The 16589-nt window shown below is 36.4% G+C and overlaps 1 protein-coding gene across 3 annotated transcripts in view; it reads right to left on the bottom strand.

Moving 5' to 3' along the window:
- Positions 1 to 1881: 1881 nt before the first annotated feature.
- LOC124773042 (patronin) overlaps positions 1882 to 16589 on the bottom strand; it is a 399845-nt gene continuing 385137 nt past the window's right edge. For all 3 annotated transcript variants that reach the window (XM_047249368.1, XM_047249369.1, XM_047249370.1), the window contains 2 exons: positions 11555 to 11837; positions 1882 to 4425 (listed from right to left, as the gene is read on the bottom strand). In XM_047249368.1, coding sequence (XP_047105324.1) covers positions 4281 to 4425; positions 11555 to 11837 — 428 coding nt within the window. In that variant the 3' untranslated portion in view covers positions 1882 to 4280. The remainder of the gene's footprint in view (positions 4426 to 11554; positions 11838 to 16589) is intronic.

The following is a 16589-nucleotide window of genomic DNA, read 5'->3' as shown; positions in this document are numbered from 1 at the left end:
ACCATACACAAAGCAGTGGCCAAGGCCTTCACTTAATGATTAAGAATAGTGTAGTTTTTGGTAGATCTGTCAGTGCTGACAGACCAGGAACACTGCATGAAATAACCACAGAAATCAATGTCAGATGTATGACAAATTTGTGTGTTAGGAAAGTGTGATGAAATTGAGCATTAACGGGCTATGGCAGCAGACAAATAACGCGAATGCCTTTGCTAATAGCATGACATCACCTGCACCAACTATCTAGGCCTATGACCATATTGGTTGGTCCCTAGATGACAGGAAAAGTGTGGTCTGGTCATGTGAGTCCTGATTTCAGTTGGTAAGAGCTGATGGTAGAGTTCGAGTGTGATGCAGACCCTCAAAGCCATGGACCCAAGTTCTCAACAAAGGACTGTGCAAGGTGATGGTGGCTTCATAACGGTGTTGGCTTCATTTATGTAGAACAGAATGGGTGCTCTGGATGTTCCACTATTTGTACACAATTTGCAGTTATTCATGGTTATCCTGTTCCCACATAACAAGGTAATTTTTAGGTATGAAGTGCACCACGTCACAGGACCACAATCACAACTGTTCGCAATTGGTTTGAAGAAAATTTTGGACAATTTGAGCAAATAGTGGCCCCCTTCAGATCACACGACATGAATTCCACCGAACAGTTATAGGACACAACAGTTCAGATCATGCAAAAATCCTGCACCTGTAACACTTTCACAGTTATGGATGGCTACAGAGATAGCATGGATCAATATTTTGCAGGGGCTTCCAATGACTTGTTGAGTTGATGCCACATTGGGTTGCTGCACTACACCGGACGAAAGTAGGTATGACATGATATTAGAAGGTGTATATGGGCGCAAGATTCATTGTCAGCCATCAAGTGCCAGTTGCCTTCAGACAAATATGGTTGTCTGTCATGCATACTTACCAGCATAAATGGGGACACCGTCACTAATAAAATACTTGTACATCTAAACCTTCTGGACCAGTTGATAGGAGAAAGAAAAGAGGAGACAAGCAAAAGTGAATAAATGTCTGAAATTGTGAGAAAAAAAGCATGCCAATATTCTCAACTGACAGAAAGAGTAGCAAGAAACATACTAATGTTTATCTCACTCCATCCTGGTATATTTCTCCTCATATTACAAATAATCTGGATATCTATAATATTCTTCCCTGTATTTTTTTTCTCAATAGAACCTGCAAACTCCAAAACTGTAGATATGAAAGCTCTTTTTTTTTATCAGATTTACTTCAGTTATTCCAGTATATGTTAGTATTTCAAGCTTCACTCCAAATAACAATAACCTTAATCTAAACCGGACAGTAATGCACAATGGTTGAGCTCCTGTGGGTTCAAACTGGACTGGATTTTTTAAAAAAAACAGGGGTGGGGGCTAATAATGCACTAACCACCCCCCCCCCCCCTCCCTCCCATGATTAACTTTCAAAATTAACAGTTAATTTCATTTGGTTATACAAAAACTTTCAAGTGAAGATCTATGTTGTTTACTTCAAATAGTCTGGTAATTATTGGTCAACCCCTAAGTACTGAAGCATATTTTCCATGGTGAATCATCATGATTTGTCACTATCAAGAGCCATCAACACCTGCTCTCTTCTTAAATGAATGCAGCAATTTTAATCAATTATTATGTGTAAGATTCTGTGTGCTTATCTTAATTAACATAGTTTTTTTCCTACACAGACAATGCACTTTTACATAGAAGAATGAGTTGTTATATAAATGTTAATAACCAAAATACTGTTACATATATAAAGGAAAGTTTTAACTGTTGTATAAATTACGCATTTGATATCACTTCGCTCATGAGAATACAATCTAAAGAACACGTAACTAACTCACAAATCAAAGATTTTGTCATAACTATAACAGGCTTAATATAATAGGCATACTGACTCCATGCAGATAAGGACAGGAGACCATCTAGCATTCACCATGAATAATTTACAGAGAGCACTGATGATCTAGGTCAGGGTAGTTTTACTGTGGAAGTTCCCTTGCTTTTAAGGTTTGCAGTTTTGAGGCATAAAAATTTACTGATCTGATCTGTTGTCTTTAAGAACTTGTTTTTATTCTTAGCTAAATGACTTTCCTTTAACAGTAATGGGGAAGTATTAAAGGGCACACACAATTTTATAGCAACAGATTATGTCTTTCAAAAAGTTCTCTCTTTAAATAAATTTTGTCTCTTTTTTTAAGATATTGTTAATACTATTATTATCAGTTACAGTTTGTTTCCACCACTGTTATCAAAATAATTACATAAATTTGTAATTTCACATGAGTAGCAAATTTCCTATCTGGAAAATGACTTTTTGATGTATAATATATTTTTGTTTTTATTACTGGGTAAATAAAAAAACAGGTTCATCATATACAAGTACATCCAAGTAAAACAACATAAATAAGTCTTCACTCAGAAAGTTAATATTGCACAACATATGATGTGGAATGTTGCAAAATATTACAGAACAATTCTTTATGTTCAGCTGCTAGTAAAAACGTTATGCCTACATGGCAAAGCTGTTTTGATTTTTGGCATTTCCAATCAACAGAAAATTGTATAACTAATTAAAACATATTTTATACACATATGTACAAAAACATACAAAAGTTTATTAGGATATGTACCATTAGTATCAATGGCGTTAAAACCTAAAGTATCACATTCAGTACAAAAAAAAATTAGCAAAATTGTAACTAGCATCATATGCTCTCATAAAATCAACTGGATTACTCTCAACAAATTTCCTTTCATATAAACCCAGTGGACATTTTAAAACTTTATTCTGATGCTGTAAGCATCAAAGCTTTAACAACTGCACTGAAACCTACCTATACTGTTACAGCTTTGGTGTAGGAGCTGTTGTCACTCCAGCATATATCATAAAGTTAGCACTAAAGCTTTTCAGGAAACTGCAATCCAAGAACAGAAAATTTCTCTGAATGGTGAAAATACTGTTAAGCATATATACACATTACAACACAGTGTAAATAAGAGTCAATAGTTTTTAGAGAAAAGAGGTGGAGCAATATACTATTAATTTATTAATATAAAAATATGTTCATGGTCAAATTGTTACTAGAGGACAATTATCTGTACACAGCACATAAAAAATATACATTTATATACAAATCTCAAGTACTACTTGGGATTAACACAACCTTAATACTAGAGTAGTTCCCTGAATCCAGTTGTGCTCATGTATGACACTGTCACCAAAAGTATCACATAAAAAAACTAACAATGAAGCAACAACCAGTATGCAGTTATAATGAATGTTGCAGCGTACTTACAAACATTAGAAAACAAATATCAGTCACAAGCAAGAGGTTTAACAAAACTTTATATAATGTTATGACTCAGTACTCTGATGGAAGTAAGAGGATAGCCAGGATAAAATATCACACAGTTAGCCATAAATCCTCATTCTTTCATTTTACATTAATGGCTTTAAAAAGCTGAATCTTATTGTTACATTGTACAAACTAGGCAATGTGATAACAAGAAGCAAAAATCTATCAAAGGCCATACTTGACTAAAGTTTTTTTTAGAGCTCTTAGAGAGAAATGTATATCAGTATTTTGTGGAGTATTGAAAATAGCTCAATGCTTTCCCCTTCTCCCACACTCATCATAAATACACAAACTTCCAAACACACTTTCTATCTTACAAATATTTGTATTTCAACAGCAGTAGAAGCTGTACAGTTTTCCATATTATATAACTGATGTAAATACTGAAAGAATACACATAAACAACTGACACAAATAAGTGAAGAGACTTCCACATAAATACATAATTACAAACAACAGTAACATATTGCTTAAAAAGAGTCTGTAAAGCTTGCATTAAAAACACAGATTCCAAATGATCAAGATATGATTAAACTTTCATGCAAGTATACTGAATGCCTAATTTTGGCATAATGATCTATATCTAAGACAAATGAAAGAGTTTATTTATTTTCAAGTAAAGAGTAAAACAACCACATGAGATGTTATCTTAGTAAAAAATTCTGCTTCATAATTATGAACATCACTCTCTTGTTTGCAATATATAATCTCCGTTTCCTTTTTTGGTCACATCACACACCTGTTCAATGAAGAGTAATTTTTCACTGGCAATTCTCTTGTGCAAAACTATATACACAGACAACTCACAACTGTGAACGTTGATTGATTGCGCTGCAGTCTGTTAAAAAAGGTTACCCTTGATTATGCACAAAATACATAAATTATTCTGTAATAACTATATAACCAAAGCCATGTCTTTCTTATTAGGCAGAGCCACTTTTTTTCCTTGCCACAAACTGTTATGAATGGTGAAAGCATCAATTGTGACTGTAAGGTGTTTTGTGTGGACTTGGGAAAAACATTTGCCACCGGAATTATACCTGAAATCACAAGAGTGAAATAATTAGAGCTGTGGTATTTCTGAAGTGATATCAGGAAGTAATACAATGTGATATAGCAGTGTTATCTGCAATTCAAGACACACTTCAAGGCTGGAATGTTTTTGGTTTTCAAACATATTTATGCTTTTTGCAACTTATGATAAACTATCAAAGCCTACCAAATTTACAGTTTAAACAGAAGAAGAAGAAGAAGAAGAAGAAGAAGGGGGGGGGGGGATCTGCTTAAACTGTGCCAAGTGATTTTAATTTAATTATTAACCTGCACTTGTGCTTAACACTGTTTCACTTAATATTAGATTACATCTGAATTTTACTGATTTCAGACCTGTGATGTGTTGTTGCTCATGGATATGGGACAAGTCCAAATTAACATTATTATAAAACTCACATATGTAGAATTAAATAAATCAGCTAAAAACTAATGGTATATAAAAATTTAACTTTGTTACTTTAGACTCATAATAAAGTAACCACAATCTCTGTAGAATGAATTAATCAGTTATAAGCTTATGGCACATAAGTAGCCACTCCCATATGCTTTACACTGCTGTGTCTTTTTTTTTTTGTAGCCATTGGGTAACTGTACTTTTGGCCTAGGTAATAAATTTGATATTTTTTGTTTGAGTGAACACTGGGATACCGAGGGTGAACTTACAATTGTGAAACATGATAACTACAATATGGCAAATAGTTACTGTAGAAAATTGCATAGAAGAGGTAGCAATCTATACTAACCACTCACTCAGTTGCTCTATTACCAGGTTGGATCTAGAGTACTTGTGGGACGAACAGAATTTTGAAGCTATTGGTATAATCATCGATAGTTTTAAGTTAGTAATAATATTCTTGTACAGATCACCTAAGGGCATTTCCAGAAAAACTGGACCTGCTGTTACATGTATTTAGAGAGCCAAAATGGTTATATTATGACGTTGTAATAGGTGGAGATCTGAATTCAGATTTTGAGGTAAAGACACGCAAACATAGTGTCACTGAGATGAAAAATCTTTCAAGACAGTGCAATTTACACTTTATCAATAATAGACCCACAAGAGATGAAGCATGTCTTGACAACATTTTTGTCAATTTTGAAACTAGATAAGAATCGTGTAATTTGACAGTATTTCCATTTTGCAACTTAAATCAGTAAATCAGCAACTTAAATCAGTAAAATTCAGATGTAATCTAATATTAAGTGAAACAGTGTTAAGCACAAGTGCAGGTTAATAATTATTTTAAAATCACTTGGCACAGTTTAAGCAGATCCCCCCCCCCCCCCTTCTTCTTCTTCTTCTTCTTCTTCTTCTGTTTAAACTGTACATTTGGGTAACTTTGATAGTTTATCATAAGTTGCAAGGACAATGATTCTGTATCCTTAAATTGTAAAACAAAATTCTCTGCTGACAAGAGTAATATTGCAAGGCCTGTCCCAAAAGCTGTAACCACCAGATCTGTCACAAATGATAAAATTGTCACGTTTCATAAGTCCTTTGCAGACAGAGACTGATTTGCCCAGTGTTACGGTGACACACATTATAGCTTATGTAATGATTTGTCAGCAAAGCCAACACTTGAAAGGTTCTTTAAATCAGTTTTGACAGAATTTAATGACACCATTCCCATGAAGAAATGCAAAATAATTGACAAAGGCTTCAAAAGCAAAGACCCAAATAAAAAAGTCCATGGTATAGTGAAGAACTAACAAATCTGAAAAACCAAGTTATGTTGTTGCACAATGTATATAAAAGTACGAAGGTTGACCACGCCACATCAGTCTATCTTAGATATAGGAATGAGTATAAAAAAAGCCTTTGTTGAACGCAAAAAGCACACAATTTCAGCAGTATTGAGAATTCCACCAACAAGTGCAAAGTCGTATGGAAACTAATAAATAGTATTGCTAAAAATGAAAGAAACAAGAAAATTAATGTATGTCCCCAAAAATTCAATGATTATTTTATTACATCACTTGAGGAAGTAGGAAATTCTATTACCAAACCTGATTTTAGTTCATCAGAGATTCTTTCAAAAAATGTATGTAAACCACCAGCTAATACACGCATGTCTGCCTTCTCCAAGGTCTCTCCTAGTCTCGTCCTAAGAATAGTAAAACAGCTAAAACCATCAGACAGTGTAGATATGTATGACACATCTTGTAACACACTAAAGAAAGTAATAGGTTGAATTGTGTATCCCTTAATATATTGTATAAACAAATGCATAGCTGAGGTATATTTTCCTGATGAGCTAAAAGTGTCAGGTAGATCCAACACATAAAAAAGGAGATACTGACTCACCAAGTTACAGGCCAATTTCTATAGTCCTGGCTTTTTCTAAAGTGCTGGAATGTGTAATTTTCCAACAATTATATGTTTACTTTGAAAATCTAGGAATGACCAGTGAATCATTTTATGGTTTTAGGAAAAACTTGTCAACAGTTAATACTATAGACTCTGCAGTCCAATACATACTTCAAGTGTTTGAGGATAAAGGCTTTTCTCAGCCACTTTTTGTGATCTAAGTGAAGCTTTTGACTGTGTAGAGCACACAGCACTTCTGGGAAAAAAATTGAATTCTATGGCATTGAAGGTAACAGCCTTAAAATATTTAAATCAGAGAACTGTAGGCAAACTGACTGTGTTGGCAAGGAAATGTCAAAAATAGAACAAGTTAACATAGGTGTCCCCCAAGGATCCATATTGGACCTTTTTCTGTTCCTAATAATGATCAATGATCTGTCATCATTTATAAAGTCTAGTGCTGTTCTACATGCAGATGATACAACTTTTCTTCACTCTAGTAATGAGCTCAGCAGCCTTAAAAGTTGTGTTACAAAGACAATGGACCAAGCTTCCAACTGGTTTAAAGCAAATAGCTTCTTACTGAATAGGGGGGGGGGGGGAGGGGGGGGGAACCACAGCACATGGTTTTTAGTCTGAGAGACAAGCTTCCATCAGATGGGGGTATATTTACACGATACATTATCTTAGGATCATCATGTACAATACATTAGTGGTAAGCTGTCATGATAAATTTATCTGTGAAGGTGACTTATAGATTGTTTACCCGAAAAGAATGTTAGACCATCCTATTTTTCATTCTCGCAAAGCATACCAACATATATTATTTTATGGAGGAACTCTAGTTGTTTGCTTGACATCTTAATACTGCAGACAAAAACTATTCGGATAATTACTGATTCTTCTTATAAGGCACACTTTGTAACCATTGTTTTGTGAACAAAAGATCATGATGTAATAAACTTCTACAATTACTATGTTTTAATTTACACAAACAGACGTTACCACAACCAAAACAGAGAGAAAATGAACATTGTTACAGTACAAGAGGGAATAGAAGCATTTCTAACTGATACCACAGACTGTCAAAATCACTGAACAGTTATGAACTCATCGGGCACAAATTATTTAATAAAGTTCCACAATCTGTACAAGAATTACTAGTACAAGCATTCAAACAAATACTGCATGACTGGCTAGTTACCAACCCATTCAATGACATAAATGAATATTTCAACTGTAACGTAATATTGTAACACCAACAACAGTCTTGCTGTTTCTTTTAAATTATCAATTGTGTTGTATAATATGTGTGTCGATTTCTATTGCTGTAATGGGCGAATGACAATGAAATTATTACTATTATCATCATTATAGATAGATCATTCAAATGACAGCTCTGGTAAAAATGCATGTCTATTTTTTCATAAAAATATGTATATTCTCATGAAGAAAGCACACTATTTTTGAATATCAAGAAAGGAGACAAGCTCACTTGTCTCACTGTTTTAATTATTCTTCTCTACATAACACATCTCTCTGTGTGAGATACCCCAAAATTGAGTACACATGCTTGTTGAGCATACATGTGCAAAGGATGTACATTTTAATCAAACAATGGAAAATCTAGGATGAAATGCAAAATATTATGAAAAGGGAAGTTGCCAGTCGCCATATAGCGGAGATGTTGCAGATAGGCACAAGAAAAAGACTCAGACAGATGAAAGTTAGTTTGTCACAGTCTTTTTGTCGTGCCTATCTGCGACTCATCTCCCCAATATGGTTGCACATTTTAGTGTCTCAATGTCAAAGAATTTAATCAGGACATTAAATGTACAGCACAAATTCCTCGTCTATTTACTAACTCTCTATTTATATCATTTCATAGTGTGTCATCTGTCCATAGTGTGAGGAATTTAGGGGTGACCTCTTGGGTTATGGGTACATCTTCATATCCAGCATCATCTGTCCTTGATAAAATGACATGTAATGGGTGAAAATTTATACCGATAGTTTTGCGTTTATTCAGAAACAGTTTGTTTGTGCTTAACCAATTTACCAGAGTAGAGTTTTCATCAAAAATCATGTTATGGAGTTCATGTGCACTGTGATTTGAAAACAGTATAAAGGTGTCATTGGCAAACATTACTGACAGATCTTTTTACAAACTTTGGGACAGATCATCGATAAATATAATACACAGAAGGGAACCAAGAATGGAACCTTGCGAAGAATGTAATGTCTTAAGACTTGCTCTTTTAACTGTATACTTCCAACATTTTTTGGGGTGTTTATAACTTTTTTGAACTCTGTCCAAGATATACGAGCTAAACATCATTGCATTGCACGTAACTTCACACTGTAGCAGTTTATTCATAAGTAATTCCTGGTTTATGAGACCTAAGACCTTTGCGGCATCAAGGAAGACTCCTATTCTATGCATTCTGTCATTGGGTGCACTATATATAAACTTCATTTGGAAATGAATACAGGGCCCCATTTATTGATCTCCCTTTTCGAAAGTCAAAGTGATAAGGACTCAACAAACAGTTTATTTCCAGGAACTTAATAACAAAGTCATACACTGCCTTCTCGAGAACATTGGTATGCTTGATAGGATCGAGACGGGTCCGTAGTTATTAACATCACCCCTGTCATCCTTTTTAAAGAGAGGAACCACTTTTGCTGCCGGGAAAATTGTACGGAACTGGCCTGACAGCAAGGAGTAGTTCATTGCGTCTGAAAACGGATAAGACATGATGCCATATTTGTTTTAGAAGATAAACAGGTATGCCATCAAAGCCACTTGAGTACGAGTTTGATTTCTGTTTTATAATTCTTCAGATTTCACCTTGTGTGAATGAATCAAGAAATAATGTTTTGGGGAATAACTCTAGGCCTGAAAAGATAGCAGGCCTACGACAGCACTCTAGAGATTGTAGCAATACAGTATTAAGGGTTTTTGTGTGTTAGAATACATGAAGCATTCATTGGTAATGAGTGTTCAGTATGCACTTGTATGCAAATACAGAAAAGCTGCATCTTGTCACCAGAGCATTTTGCATTGATTTCACCAGTTTCTTGATACGGTTGTCTGCATAAAGTGAAAAATCACTGGGCAACCAACTATTTCAAATCAAACTGCAGAGTGAATGAGACAGAACTTTGTGCAGTCCACAAAAATCAACCATTCTCGCAAGTCATGAACTGGGTATTCCACAAATGTTTTGCAGTGGTGTTCGCATTTCAAACTCCTGTTGTTTGCAACTGTTAGGAAATCTCACTCAAGATAATTATGACCAACTTGATTGGAGTTATGTACCAAAATGCAATAAGCTATGGAAGATGACAATGATGATGATGGCTTGATGGGGACAGTGATATTTGGCAACAAGGCGATTCTGCATCTGTCAGTAGATGTACAGCACCCACGTGAGAGTGTGGGGTATAGTACTGCCCCATGTCTGAACGGTTGGAAAGAAATTTTCCAAGGTAAATGTCTTCTTTGCTAAGTCCAAAACAAAGCTGTATGGCCCCTTTTCCTTCACTGAGCAGATGGTGACGGGTTGCATACGTGGATATATTACAGTTGTGGTTGCTGCCACAGCCAACTGCTCACTCCTTGACTTTCATTTTTCAACAGGGCAGGACTTCACCTCGCTAGAGCCTTTCTCAATGGAGAACTGCCTCGTTATTGGATAGGGCATGCTGGTCTGGTTGATGTTCCTCTGTTGTCATGGACCCTCCTTCCTCCACAGGTTGCCAGATCTCATACCATGGAGTTTCTTCCTGTGGGGTTATGTTAAGGACATATAGTGTGAACACTTCAATGTTGCTGTGATAGACGTTGATGGAAACATGCTAGTGAACATATGGATGCGACTGGATTACCATTTGGATGTGTGCTGGGCAGCCAAGGACGCATTGAACATTTGTAGAATGTTCTAGAAACAGGGCGAGTGTACTTATCTTGTCATGTATCTCCCATCTTTGTATGTTGTATACTTGTAAATAAATAGTACTTTGAAACCCGATGAATCTTTTAGGCTAACACTATATAAATGACAGTGGTATGTTTCTGGTGCTGAAGAAAGCATTTTCTTTTTCCATCCTACTTCCTGCTGCCCATCCTACAGGCTAGTGTAAACACCACAATTCCACCTGGGATCCACTTCAGTGTGTGTTTTGTACCTTCACCCACACTGTTTTCATATCCGATTCCCACTATTCTGATCTCCCATGAACTAACCTAACCTCCTTTTATCCTCATATGCAACTAAATCTGCCTGTACTAGTGTGAGTCATTTCTGTCCTAAGCTCCTGCTTGTTGTTTGCTTCGCACTTTGCAGAAGTGCCTGTGACATTTAGAAATGTACCACCTGATTTCTCTGAACATAAAGTCTTGGGAAAATAACTGCTGTCGCCATCACCCATAAGATGGGCCACATCCTAAATTTTGCTGTGTCCAACGTTTCCATCATAATAACAGTTTCACATTCTGTTCTAAATTTCAAAGAGAGAGAGAGGGAGAGAGAGAGAGAGAGAGAGAGAGAGAGAGAGAGAGAGAGAGAGAGAAGCCAATACTCTAATTGGAAACTGTGTCTATAAGTTAACCACCATTCATCTGCAGGCATGAATTTCTGTTTCTCATCATAGTGCATTGTTCACATAATAGAATATCCATTATCACAATAAAAATTATGAATATACATTAAGTAATTACTATTATTTGCTACCGGCACCACCACCATGGCTGCAAAAAAACAAATATTTGTAGCTACAATTAAGAAACTTTATCAAATACTTACTTGAAGAACTTGTCAAACATTCTATCATTCACTTGTTTTGGGCCAGTCCCATACAATTTTAGCACTTCTTCTCGATCCGGACAATATGAATATAGGGCTCTAAACTGGCAGCCAGCATCCCTAAATAAGATTAAGAAATGTTTGCTTTCTGAACGAGCAATTTCTTCCAACACTCGTCGCTTAGCTTCTTTGTTGACAACACCAGGGAAAACACAATATTCCACAGCATTCAGCATTATTCCACGATTAGATTTAGTTGCTGGTTGCTTGTACAGTCTTGGACCTGGAAATTTCAGGTTTCTCATTTTTTATTTCCGTAACTAAAATCAAAAATTATTTTTGTTTCTTGTCATACAGTACAGACAAAATAGTTATATTTTATTGTTAGAAGACCAGACTGGAATTGTTGACATGACTAATGCACATCAGAGCACGAAGTGTATACTTTTCCAGACCACCTCATTAAGCAAAGACCAATTTTCTTAATAATTGAGGTATTGAATGACTTGTATTTACAAGAATATAATTTTCACCCGATGGACCTTAAGAAAACAGTTCTTCAGTTGTTTACATTTAAACCCTGCGGTAGATGTTACTTAGAGACAACCTTGGAAATAAATACATTCAGAAAGAGTCTAAATATGGAATTGCAGGGATGTAATATTATGTCAGTGAAGAAGAACCAGAGGTCTTTTGCCCTTCTGTGATGCTCTATCTGTTAAGCCATAATATGAAGAAAGCAGACACTACGTAACAGTTTTCTTTCTATTGACAAGAGGCCATTTATAACTTGCAGAAGATGAGTTTTATTTACAAATTTACTCCTTATGAATAAGGGGTAGCAGCTAGAAGCTGACAACAGAAATGATCACAAGATGTTATGCTGAACCTTTGTAGTACATTAAATGCAAAAGAAGTGAAACATACATAAATGAAGAATGCAGCTTCAGCCTCACTAACACATGGAGAATAATGTAAGGAAAGTTCTGGCTGAAAATTATGTGTTATTTACCAATAAAGGAGACAATTCACTGAAAAGCAGAAGAACTGCATCATCAAGAGATACACAAATGAAAGGTATGGAGGTTCGCTAGATTTCAGAACGCACTTCCTTTTCTGGGGGGAGACGTGCATGTGCTTGTCTGCGTGCGTGTGCATGTTTTTTCTACATGCCAGAAAAAGGGAAATGCATTCCAAAAGCTAGCCAAGGCTCCATATCTTTTGTTTACGTGCCTATCAGTGATGCACCATTTCTGCCTTTCGGTGAGTCATCTCCTTTATTCCTAAATAATTTGTAACAAAGAGAATTCACTTACATCTACGTAAATACTCTGCAAGCCACCACACAGTACCACTACTATTATGTGGACAGTATATTGTGGCAGTCAGGAGTGACCATAAACAAATGAGAACTTTGACTGGCCAAGGGGAGAGGGGTGGTGCAGGGAAATAAGCCCTGCCTCCCCCTCAAAGGGTTGCCATCCTACACCCGCGTTCAACATAGGGTTCGTTGATTCCTTTTGCTATGGTAAGAGACACATACAAATTCCTTTACGCTCCAGGATTACTCTCTCCACTCATTTGAAAATTAAAAAAGAAAACAAGCAATCCACAACACAAAGTAAATTGGAGTACACAAAGTGTTTGGTAGTGGCGTAATCATTTCCTTTCCTGTTCCATTTGTAAACAGAGCAAAACAAAAATGACATTCTATACAGCTCTGTTCAAGTCCTAATTACTCTCATCCTATCTTTGTAGTTCTTACACATAATGTACATTGACAGTCTAAATTTTCTCAAATAGTGTTTCACAAGAAGAATATTGTATTCACTCCAGGCATTTCAATTTGAGTTCATGGAACATCTCTGTGACACTTACACGTTGATTGAACTTACCAGTAACAAATCGAGCAGCACACCTCTGAATTGCTTTAATGTCTCCCTTTAGTCCAAATGAGTCAAACAAATGTTCTATACATGGTCTCCTTTATAGACAAGTTACACTTTCCCAGAATTCTTCCAATAAACTGAAGTCCTGCCATTCGCCCTCCCTACAGCCCATCTCACATGACTGTTCATTTCACATCCGTTTGGAATGTTATTGCCTAGATATTTAATCAATGTCACTGTGACAAGCACCACATCACCAATACTGCATTAGAATGTTGCAGAATTGTTTTTCCTATCATCATCATCATCATCATCATCATCATCATCATCATCATCGACTACATTTAGAGCAAGCAATCATGCGTTCAAACCATAAGGAAATTCTGCGAGAGTCATCCTGTATTGTCTTCAAGTCACTCAGTGATGATATTTTCCATAAAATATTTGTTAGTGTCACAGCAAATGTTGTAGGTAAAAATCTTGACAAGTTCTTGACAGATTTACTTCAAATTTTTACACAATAATGCAATAAGCATTCGTCTGACATAGCTAACATTTTTTTTTAAACAATGTACAGGTTTTCTGTTGAAACTGCCTGCGAGGAAGAAAATGCTGTGCTTTGCTGCGCTTCCTTTTCTTTCTCATAGTCAGTTTTAACTGTGATGGCAGGCCATTTAAACTGTTAGACAACTGTGTGCTCTTTTGTTTCCTTTATCACAGCTGGTTTTAACAGAAAACATGGAACTTGTATGAATGGCTTATCAGCTTAAGATCAAGAACTACTACAGAATGTGAATCATTCAAAACTTTTTTAGTCCAGTCTCTCAGCAGATTAAAACTACATGACATGCTGTCATTGAAGTTACTATCCTCACAGACCCAGCAGCAGGAGATATCTCTCATACAGCACGTACCAATGGTCACAACCGATTTACAAATTTGTTTTAAGTGACTTCAATTCCCAATCAAGTTTTCATTGGCTATAACAATAAACAAGGCTCAAGGTCAGTGAGAGAGGAAGTGGCAAGGCGACAGGTGGGAGGGAAAGGGTAGTATGGTCAGAGGAGGGTGAGGGTGGGGGGGGGGGGGGGGGGGGGCATCAGGACATATATCCAATTCCCATACATGTTTAGCAATTGTAGAGCATTATCAAGTTCACTAGTTTATTTATAGAGAACAAGAGCCATCATATCACACTTCCCTGCGGCATTCCTAACAAAACGCCTTGTCTTTGATGAACATTCATCAAGGGCAAATTATTGGGTTCTATTATGAGGGTATGCTGAAAAGAAAGTCTCAAATTTTTTATGTGAAAACTCTTAATCTTTTAAAGAAAACAAATGATATTAACATTCTATGCCTTTTATTCTCCATGTCTACATTTTATTTCTCAACATAGTCAGACTGGTAACAAACACATTTCTCCCAAAAAGAGACCAGTTTGCTGATACCATCACTGTAGTATGTTTGACTTTGTTGACAGAGCCACAACTTCACCTCTGCTTGCACCACTTCAACAGTGTCGAAGTGAAGTCTTCAAAGGTGTTCTTTATATTTTAGAAACAGATTAAAATCAGATGAACCAAGTTGGAACTGTCTGGAGGATGACTGATGACAGTAAACCCAAGGTGCTGGATTGCTGTGCATGTCGCAGCACTTGTATGTGGTCTGGCACTGCATGCTGAAGGATATGGAACGCCATGTGTGGACAAACTCTCCGAATTCAAATTCTATTACAGCACACTGTTTCTGACGCACCAACATAGTTACATTACTCATCACCGTGTTACATGCTACAATTTGGAGACTTCTAGTGGTAAAGGCCTGCAAATATATAGAAATGAAAAAATAAAGATGTACAATCTTCATAACATTTTTAAATAAAAATGCTTTAAGAGGTCTTTGTGCCACTTGTATATCTAGGAACCTATTCTGTATGTTCGGACCTTCATTAACACTCTGCAGTGGGATACCACATCAAATGCTTTCTAGAGATCTATGAATGTGGAACCTGCGTGTTGTGCTTTGTCCATGGTTCACAGGACATCATTTGTAGAAAGGTCAAGCTGAGTTTGCAGGAGTCATGCTTTCTAAATCCGTGCTCAATTGTGGACATAAGCTTTTCCATCTCAAGGAACTTTATTATATTCGAAATGAGTATACGTTCAAGAATTCTGCAGTAAACTGATGTTACGGATATGGGACTGTAACTTTGTGAGTCTGATCTTTTACCCTTCTTTTACACAGAAGTCAATTGTGCTTCTTTCCAGTCACTTGGCAGTTATGTCGGATGAGAGATTCACTATAAATGTAAGCTAAGTAACGGGGAGAATGCTGTAGAGTAATCTCTGTATAACCAAATGGTATTCCATTCGAACTTTCTTTTCCAACTCTTTCCGGGCCTTCTCAATGTCAGGAATGCCTATCACTATGTCCTCCATAAAGGAGTCTACATGATGGTATGTTTTTATGATCCTACTGCATGAATGGTTTCCTTAACATGATATTTAAAACTTTAGTTTCTTTTTCCTGTTTTCTAGTGCCACACCAGATTCTTATTGAGGTTACAAAAAAACTGCACACACCTTGTAACTTCACATCTTCAGGGTATCAATCATTGAACTATATTAAATAAAATCATCATAACTTCTGAACAGTTTGTGTTAGGATATTCGAACTGCATGGTTGACTGTGGGGCATGATGGGAATTAGTATGCATATGCATGGTTTGATTTAGTGGTGAAGCCCACTTTTTTATGGATGGGTTCATCAATAAGCAAAATTGGCTCATTTGGGGGACTGATTTAGTGGTGAAGCCCACTTTTTTATGGATGGGTTCATCAATAAGCAAAATTGGCTCATTTGGGGGACTGAGAATTTGCAATTCATAATCGAGGACGTCTCTTCACAATCAAAGGGTGACTGTGTGGTGTGCAATGTGAGGCACCGAATAATCGGTGCATTATTCCTTGATGGCATGGCGACTACCGAATGGTACATGAAGGCTTTGGAAGATGATTTTGCCCCCATTATCCAAAGTGACCCTGATTTTGATAAGATGTAGTTCACGCAACACGGAGCTCGCCCCCTTCGAAGTACAAGAGTGTTTGATATCCTGGAGGAGCACTTTGGAGAACCCAGAAACC

The sequence above is a fragment of the Schistocerca piceifrons genome, chromosome 2 (genome assembly GCF_021461385.2).
Source record: "Schistocerca piceifrons isolate TAMUIC-IGC-003096 chromosome 2, iqSchPice1.1, whole genome shotgun sequence".
Classification (NCBI taxonomy): domain Eukaryota; kingdom Metazoa; phylum Arthropoda; class Insecta; order Orthoptera; family Acrididae; genus Schistocerca; species Schistocerca piceifrons.
This window is presented reverse-complemented; position numbering and strand designations above follow the sequence as displayed.